This window comes from Bombina bombina, chromosome 7 (genome assembly GCF_027579735.1).
Source record: "Bombina bombina isolate aBomBom1 chromosome 7, aBomBom1.pri, whole genome shotgun sequence".
NCBI lineage: Eukaryota > Metazoa > Chordata > Amphibia > Anura > Bombinatoridae > Bombina > Bombina bombina.
Window position 1 is genome coordinate 493702472 of NC_069505.1, and position 10097 is coordinate 493712568.

The 10097-nt window shown below is 38.6% G+C and overlaps 1 protein-coding gene across 1 annotated transcript; it reads left to right on the top strand.

The window, feature by feature from the left end:
• Nucleotides 1-2891: 2891 nt before the first annotated feature.
• On the top strand, nt 2892-9239 carry B9D2 (B9 domain containing 2). Its single transcript, XM_053689099.1, has 4 exons — nt 2892-2924; nt 3771-3860; nt 7088-7213; nt 7372-9239. The coding sequence occupies exons 2-4, from the start codon at nt 3773-3775 to the stop codon at nt 7683-7685; spliced, it is 528 nt and encodes a 175-aa protein (XP_053545074.1). The 5' UTR covers nt 2892-2924; nt 3771-3772; the 3' UTR covers nt 7686-9239.
• The last annotated feature ends 858 nt before the right edge of the window (nt 9240-10097 follow it).

The window sequence follows — 10097 nt, forward strand, 5'->3', positions numbered from 1 at the left end:
TTAAATATATATATATGCTATCACATAACACACAGAATTTAAAAAAAATTGTATGTGAGAAAGCACCATTAAAGGCGTGAAATGCGTCAGGGTGGTGTCTTAAGGGTTAAAGTATGTACTCTCACTCCCTTTTTTCATTTTAATATGAATCAATAAATGCATTGTTTTATTTAAAATATTCTGTGCACACATTTTGAGATGGATAGACATAAGAACTTACATGACTGGAGGATCTGTTTATAAATCTTCCATGGAGCAGTTGTAATTGTCAACAAGACATCAATCTCTGTGTTCAGACAAACTGCTCAAAACATTTTCATTTAACACTTCTCTTCATAATGCTAAAAACTTCACAAAGCCTGTCTACAGGCCTCCATAAGAAAACAATAATATACACATGCACACCAATACATTTTCATGAACTCATTTTAACTACAATAAACTGATACGCTTGAAGTCAGATACTGTTGATCTGGAGAACCTGACTTGGTTGTTAACATTCCTTTCCTGGTCTAGCTCTCTCCATGTCCATTATATGTGAACTCACTGAAAACATGTCTCTACATACTCACTACTGACTCATCTGGTCATACTTACTGAAAAGTGCTAAACTGCATGTCATTTTGCTATTATGTATTTATACCAGATTAAAGGGCCATTGTACAATAGATTTTTCTTTGCATAAATGTTTTGTAAATGATCCATTTATATAGCCCATCTGGGTGAGTTTTTGTAAAAATTTATAGTTTTGCATTTTTTTAAATATAACATTGTGCTGATTTTCAGACTCCTAACCAAGCCCCAGAGTTTTAGATTTATACTGATGTATACAGACTTCAGATTGCTTCTGTTTGTATAATGGGTCTTTTCATATGCAGGGGAGGGTTTGCTCTCAGCCCCTTTCAGTGGGTGTCTCAGCCTAACCTTATCAACAGTGCTAAATTGGGAGCTTCTAAGTAAGTTTTTAAAAGGTTTTATACTGGATTTTTATATCAGTGTCTATGCATGTTATTCTTTATAGCAGTTTCTATTTACATTGAGTTAAATGAAAATTGGTGTATACTGTCCATTTAACTCTTAGTTATTCCATGGTGATGTTTCCTGATCTAGGAGATACAGTCAACTGCCTAATACTGGAAGCATTAGGAAAGTGTTTGATGAAAACCACTGATGGTGGAATAGAAACTTATTGTTCTAAAATGTCTAGAAGTTGTACATTGTGGAAGACCAAGTAATTTCCACTTTTCCACCTCCCTCTTCCTCCATAGGACATGCAACCCCCTATCCCATATAAGAACAAACTACAAAGAATTAACCCTCATGATAAAAAAAAAACAACTCCCATCACCTCTGGATTATCCATTGCAAAGATCAAGGTAATGCATTCATAATGGGTGTGTCTTTATCAATCTCATAGCCAATCACTTGGGGACATACCTTTACTCCACGGCTTGGGCAAGGCCATCAGCATATTTTCTTCCTCCGACATCTCCCTTTTATAATAAGCCTGGATTCTGGGTGGTTATCACCTCTGAAGGTCCCAAAACAGAATTTCCCAAACTGGACTTGATAAAGATGATGTGGCTATGAGAGTTGTATAATGTCCTTGTGTATTCATATCCTCCAACATTCTGAAGTAGTAAACAGAATTTGATAGTGAAAATGAGTGGCACATGGCAAAGTGTGGACAGTCTAGACTAGAGAGTGGTCTTGTGGGATGGGGGTGTCTGGTCAGAGCCTGGGTGTTTTTTCATTCAAACAAACCAGGACATACATGGATGTAAAAGGGACATCTAGTTATGTGACAGTATGGGCAGAAAAGGAACCGTGAGACTTAATTTCCAACTTGAAGCTGGGATGGTTGAGAGATCTGCAATATTTTTTTTTTTTTATAACTTCAATTTACATAAAACAACAAGCCCAGAAATAATAATAATATTTAGATGAGGTCAAAATTAAATTTTCTAAATTTTTGCTACTTAAAAAAATAAAAATAGTTCCAATCAAATTACCTATCCTCTTGATGTCCTTTTCTATGAGGGCATGCTGAGGTAAGGTTAAAGGATATCAAACCCATTTTTTTCATTTCATGATTCAGATAGAGCATGCAATTTTAAACAACTTTCTAATTTACTCCTATTATCAATGTTTCTTTGTTCTCTTTGTATCTTTGTTGGAAAAGCAGGAATGTAAGCTTAGGAGCTGTCCCATTTGATAATAAGAGTAAATTAGACAGTTGCTTAAAATTGCATGCTCGCCTCTATCTGAATCATGAAAGAAAAACCATGTGGGTTTAATATCCCTTTAAATAGTGCATAGAACACTATATGGCAGTTTGTAAAACTTGCTCAAGACAGGTGACTAACTCAGTATGCTCTCGTAAAAAGGAGCTACAGTTCAACAAAGGATACTAAAAGATAAGTAATTTGTTAACATAAGTGAAATGGAAAGTTTTTAAAATAGTGCACTGTTTTAATACTAAAAAAATAAATAATTTTAAACTTCCACATATTTTTAATAATACAATTTTTATTGTCAATTCAGTGTACAGAGTTGCTCAAGTTACAAAGATAATTAATTATGGAAAAACCCATATTATTTGTATGTAAAATAGTTGTTTTTGTTCACTAAAAATCAATTTATTCTTATCGAATCTAGTTACCGTTTTGTTTTGACCTGTTAATTTGTATAATTACTGTATGTAACGAAAATCTATTCTTCCAGTAACAAACATGTCGGCAGTCACTTTTAAACATTCACAGCGGCGCCTTAATATTACGCAGTTTTGTCATGTGCTGATCAGTACCAATCAGCTACAGCGTCTCGTCGCGGTTGCTAGGAAGCCTCCCGGAAGTATGTGTGTTGTTGCATGGTAACCAGAGGTGACAACCGGAAGTTTCAGACGAAATAAAGGAGACGAGCTGGTGGGTGTTTAGATGACATTATTTTTTCTTAGGGTAGTTTATAGTCTGTAGATATTGTTCTGCTTTGAGTGGCAAGAGAGGCAATGATCTACAGAAAGGGAAGTCGTTGCATAGAGGAAGTAACAATATTTTTTAGGGAGTGAACAAGGGGGCAATGGTCTGCAGGAACCAGAGAGGGTAATAGAAGAAGAAATGATCTGCAGAAAACAGGACATATGGAGTAATCCACCTATTGTGAATACTTTTTTTGTAAGGAGTGGAGTAGAGAATTGGGATGTTTTAGAATCCAGCTCACTGGTTTTCAAACCTGTCCTCATGCATCCCTAACAGGCCAGATTTTGAGGATCAAGGTATTCCTGAAAATCTGACCTGTTGGGGAGGCTTGAAGACAGGCTTGAAAACCAGTGATCTAGAGTGATGGGACTATTGTTCTGTATAAAATGGAGAAAGTGGTCCTAGGCTCTTCTAAGACTTGATACTTTGTAATATATAGAAATTGGGGAACAATGCACTATAGTGGTTTAAGAGAGGGAGAGTCATTTTCTTCAGGGAGGTTAAGAGAATGAGAGAGAGGGCTGTACAGGGATGAGGAAGCAAACTTATGGTGGTAGACAAGATAAGGGAGCAATACCTTGCATGTTGGGGTGAGAAGATGTTCAGTGATCTGCAGAAGGAGTAGCTGGAGAACAATACTCTGGGGTGGAAAGAAGAGGACAACTTTCTCAAATATAAAGGGAATGGGGCCATTCACTTCATGTTTTCAAGTGGATCTGTGGATCAGAGAGATACTGGAGGGTAACAAGAAACTCACGGCTCCATGTGCTAATCTTTTTCTTCTTATTACAGCAATGGCTGAGGTCCATATTATAGGGCAGATCATTGGTGCCAGTGGGTTCCCACAAAGCAGCTTGTTCTGCAAGTGGGGGGTGCACACAGGTAAGAAGGCGGATAGAATTATATAACTCCATATAACGCCTTCCTCTATCCAGTACCAAAGTCTTTTTGTTACTTTATATAATTTCCTTCTATAATAAATATTATTGCTTTGTATAACTCTTACCTACAACTCTTCCATGTACTCCCCCCCTCATTATCTATATTGCTCTGTTTAAACTCTCTTATATCTCATACTTTTATTCAGTATACATTTTACAAATAATTGTATTACTCCCTTTTACTATAAATCCTTTATTGCTCCATATAACCTCTGACTCCTCATATTGCTGTTAATACCCACACCTTTAACTTTTTCTATTTAACCCCTTAATGACCACATTAAAATTTTCCATTTTCTGTCCGTTTGGGACCAGGGCTATTTTTACATTTCTGCAGTGTTTGTGTTTAGCTGTAATTTTCCTCTTACTCATTTACTGTACCCACACATATTATATACCGTTTTTCTCGCCATTAAATGGACTTTCTAAAGATACCATTATTTTCATCATATCTTATCATTTACTATAAACAAATATATAAAATATGAGGAAAAAATGGAAAAAAACACACTTTTTCTAACTTTGACCCCCAAAATCTGTTACACATCTGCAACCACCAAAAAACACTCATGCTAAATAGTTTCCAAATTTTGTCCTGAGTTTAGAAATACCCAATGTTTACATGTTCTTTGCTTTTTTTGCAAGTTATAGGGCCATAAATACAAGTAGCACTTTGCTATTTCCAAACCACTTTTTTTCAAAATTAGCACTAGTTACATTGGAACACTGATATCTTTCAGGAATCCCTGAATATCCATTGACATGTATATATTTTTTTTTAGAAGACATCCCAAAGTATTGATCTAGGCACATTTTGGTATATTTCATGCCACCATTTCACCGCCAAATGCGATCAAATAAAAAAAAATTGTTCACTTTTTCACACATTTTGTTACAAACTTTAGGTTTCTCACTGAATTTATTTACAAACAGCTTATGCAATTATGGCACAAATGGTTGTAAATGCTTCTCTGGAATCCCCTTTTTTCATAAATAGCAGACATATATGGATTTGGTGTTGCTTTTTGGTAATTAGAAGGCCGCTAAATGCCACTGCGCACCACACGTGTATTATGCCCAGCAATGAAGGGGTTAATTAGGGAGCTTGTAGGGTTAATTTTAGCTTTATTGTAGTGTAGTAGACAACCCTAAGTATTGATCTAGGCCCATTTTGGTATATTTCATGCCACCATTTCAACGCCAAATGTGATTAAATAAAAAAAAAAGTAAAATTTTTCACAATTTTAGGTTTCTCACTGAAATCATTTACAAACAGCTTGTGCAATTATGGCACAAATGGTTGTAAATGCTTCTCTGGGATCCCCTTTGTTGAGAAATAGCAGACATACATGGCTTTGGCGTTGCGTTTTGGTAATTAGAAGGCCGCTAAATGCCGCTGCGCATCACATGTGTATTATGGCTAGCAGTGAAGGGGTTAATTAGGTAGCATGTAGGGAGCTTGCAGGGTTAATTTTAGCTTTAGTGTAGAGATCAGCCTCCCACCTGACACATTACACCCCCTGATCCCTCCCAAACAGCTCTCTTCCCTCCCCCACCCCACAATTGTCCCCGCCATGTTAAGTACTGGCAGAAAGTCTGCCAGTACTAAAAAAAAAAGCTATCCTTGATAAAAAAATAAATAAAAAAAAAAAAGGCATATTTACATATATGCTCTGGAGGATCCCCCCTTAGCCCCAACCTCCCTGATACCCCCCAAACAGCTCTTTACCCATCCCCCTCTAACTTATTAGTAGCCATCTTTGGTACTGGCAGCTGTCTGCCAGTACCCAGTTTATAGTAAAACATGTTTTATTATTTTTTTTTAAATAATTTTCTGTAGTGTAGCTTGCCCCCCCCAAAAGACCAACCCACCACCCCTCCCAGATCTCTCAGATCTACATATATTTAAATATATTTGGCAATCACTGCCACTTTTCTCCCATCATTTTTCTGTAGTGTAGCGGTTCCCACCCGCTTCCTACCCCCGCGCGCGCACCCTCGTGCACGCACGCGCGCGCACCCGGCGTTCCCGCCCACGATCCCGCCCCCCTCCACATCATACGGCCCATCGATGGCCGCCCACCCGCCTCCCAGACTGGCTCCCACCCACCAACGAAACCGGCCATCGATGTCCGGTACAGAGAGGGCCACAGAGTGGCTCTCTCTGCATCGGATGGCCAAGGGGGGTTATTGCAGGATGCCTCGATGTTGAGGCATCACTGCAATAACCGGAAAGCAGCTGGAAGCGAGCAAGATCTCTTCCAGCTGCTTTCCAGACCAAGGACGTACGCCACACGTCCTCGGTCATTAACTGTATTATTTTTGAGGACGTGTGGCGTACGTCCTTGGTCGTTAAGGGGTTAAAGGGACATGACATCCACATTTTTTAAACATCTTTCTAATTTACTTCTATTATCTAATTTGTTTTATTCTCTTGATATTCTTTGCTGAAAAGCATATCTAGATATTCTCAGTAGCTGCTGATTGGTTGCTGCACATAGAAGCCTCATGTGATTGGCTCACCTATGTGCATTGCTTTTTCTTCAAATAAGGATATCTAAAAAATGAAGCAAAATAAATAATAGAAGTAAATTGTAATGTGGTTTAAATTTGTATGTTCTATCTGAATCATGAAAGAAAGATTTTGGGTTTAGTGGCCCTTTAATCCATATAATCTCTGTCTATTACTCCATATGTTCCTCCTTATAAGCCAGGGGTTTTCAACTCCTGGCCTCCCTAACAGGTAAGCTTTTCAGGATATCTGAACTGGAGTACAGGTGAACTGATCACATGGTTATTTACCTGCTCTCACCCAAGGTAATCCTGAAAATCAGGCCTGTTAGTGAGACCCGAGGACTGGAATTGAAACCCCCTGACATAAGCTGTTCCGCTCAATATAACTTTTTTTTTAAACCCCTCAAAACCTCTGCCTCCTATGACTCCCTATAACTCTTCTTATTTCTCCATATAGCTGCTTCTGGTTTCTGTTGCTACGTACAATTTTTCTATGTAATTTAGTAAACCTCCATATCCCCTTTCTATTGCTTCATATAACCCCTCTAAACTTCATGTTGCTCCTTACACTCTCTCCCTATAACTAACCTTTTTACTCCAAATAACCTGCCAGTGAGGTTGGTTTATGATGGTTACACCCCTTTGTCTTTGTAGGGGGAGGCTGGAAGCTTTTATCTGGAGCAACTGAAGGCCAGACCCAAGTAGATAACCCACAGATTGGTGACAAGGCATTCTGGTCACACCCCATAGATATTCACTTTGCCACCAAGGGGTTACCAGGTAAGTAAATGTTTTGGTTGCAACCTGTAAACTTTTGTAATGTTTGTATCCTATTGTTTTGGGTTTTTTTGCAGTGAAACTGTCAGTTTGTCTCTTCAACTGGTGGTTGGGTTGTCCATCCATATTCGTTCTGACTTCTTGTACCCATCTTTCTTCAGGTTGGCCTAAGCTTCACCTCCAGGTCTGGCATCAGGACCATTTTGGCCGTAATGAGCTTTTTGGCTACGGCTTTCTGCATGTCCCATCTACCCCAGGCACCCATAACCTGCAGAGTCCAACATGGCGACCCATGGGTTCCTGGCAAGAACAGCTTTCTCAGATGTTTGTAGGGGGTGGCCCCCAGCTTAAATCATCTAGTCTTATCTACGGTGGAGCTGACCGTTACCGGTTACAGACTGTTGCCATGGGACAAGTGCATCTACAGCTTACAGTCATACTAAGAAACTTTGAGCGATATGGAGTAGAGTTCTAAGTTCTCTTAAAATGGACTCAGTGTCAAGCAACATTTCATCACATGTCCTTCCATCTTTTCTTTTCTATATACTCCTCCACCAGTTTCTTGCTTTACCACAGTGATTCTGCCAGTCTTTGCCACTACTTCTTTCTTTCCTAAGATTTTTTGCAAAACCCCCATTTTGTTCCACATTGGTGGCCCCTTTTGTCCAGCCTATTCTACCATTGAAGTCGTGTTACATCATAGCGGTCTCGCTAATCCAGCCTTCTCTTATACCGCCCACTCCTCCATACTACCAAACCATTATGGCAGTTCCTCATTTCCAACCCTCTCTATCATCTCATTAATGTTCCATACAGTCTATGCCCTCTAACCTTTTATAACACCATCTTCATCTTTCACTACTGCAGTCCCTGTAACCTTCTCAACCATAACCTGCATATTATATCATGGCAGTGCATCTCCTCAGACCATCTTCGGGCACCGTCCTGTTCCAGTCCCATCCCTCCACCGCAATTCAGATCTACAGTTGCAAATCACTTTATTCACAATTTTTATCCCTTGCTACTAACACCATTATATACATTCTTACGTTGCATTTTTACTTTGTTGTATTTCTCTAATCATTTTATGACAATATAGTATCTCTCGCTCTGTACCATGATTAAAGGGACATAAAGTTTATTTTAATCAATTTTCTAATTTACTTCTATCACCAAATTTGCTTCATTCTCTTGGTATCCTTTGTTGAAGGAGCAGCAATGCACGACTGGCAGCTGAATACATCTGGTGAACCAATGACAAGAGACATATATGTGCAGCCACCAATCAGCAGCTTGCTCACAGTAATGCACTGCTGCTCCTAAACCTACTTGGGTATGCTTTTCAACAAAGGATACCAAGAGAAGAAAGCTAATTAAATGATCGAAGTAGATTGGTATGTTGTTTAAAATTGTATGATCTATCTGAATCATAAACGTTTACTGTCCCTTTAAAGGGACAATGAACCCCAAAAAAATTATTTCATGATTCAGATAGAGCAGCAACTTTCTAATTTACTCCGATTATCAATTTTTCTTCATTCTCTTGTTATCTTTATTTAAAAAGCAAGAATGTAAGTTTATAAGCCGACCCATTTTTGGTTCACAACCTGGGTTGTCCTTGCTGATTGGACAGCACCAATAAACAAGTGCTGTCCAGGGTTCTGTACCAAAAATTGTCTGGCTCCTTAGCTTAGATGCCTTCTTTTTAAAATAAAGATAGTAAGAGAATGAAGAAAAAAATGATAATAGGAGTAAATTAGAAAGTTGCTTAGAAAAATTGAGTTTAGTGTCCCTTTAAGTTTAGGGTATTAAAAAAAAAAAAAAGTAGATTAGAGGCGTCTCGTATAACTGTTTTATTCATACTTTATATACATACACAGCAACACATTTCATACATTTTGTATTGTACAGATTTGTTCCTTTTTGTTTTGAAAATTTTGGCTCTTGATGAATAATTATTATATAAAGATTGTATATTGTACTCGCTTTTTTAATAATAAATTATATTTTGTTGTATATATTTCACAAACAGCTGTTATATTGAATGTTTGCATATCATATATATTGAATGTCACGATGCTAATGAAACAAATACAATTTATATATATTTGTGTGTATGTATGTGTGTGTATATATATATATATATATATATACACACATATACACACACACACAGGACACGCTTTCATCATTATATATATATATATAAGTAGCTACTGATCATCACACTATCACACACGGCTGTCATTCTTGATGACTTACTTGTGTGAGTGTGACAGACTCAGTGTGACCCCACTTCGGCTCCTTCCTTCAGCAGATGAGTGCGGTACTGCGGTGACACTCAGGCTGAGCTGAGCGACAGGTCCTCGCGGTCAGGCAGGGGCAGCAGCTGCGATATGCGGTGTCTGTGAGAGAGTCTATAGAGATCGGGCAGCCTACTCCTCCACTATTCGCTACTTGGCTCAGAGGTGTCAAGCAGGAATGAGTGGCACTCTGTGACTGGCTGTTGTTCCCGCCGCCGCCGCCGCGCTGCTCTTCCCTTGCGCATGCGCAGAAAACCTCCGTCTCAGTACTAGTGCAGCAGGGCCAGGGAGTCAATCAACAGTAACACCAGTGTTGATTGGATGAGCGTGAGCCGGTCTCCCAGGGAACAGTCGAGGCCTCATGAGAGATGCCTCATATAGTTATTTTCTCTGCCGCGCTGCTCTTGCAAATCACCACCGGGTGATGCTGCAGAGCAGCTAGATATCAAAACACACTAGAAATATTGCGCAATAGAGAAACACCAGAACCCAGTGCCTCTCTATTGCGCAATATTACTTTGACAAGTCAAAAAAAAAAAAATTTCACTTTTTTTTTTTTTTTAAATAAAAATCTCTATTTGTTT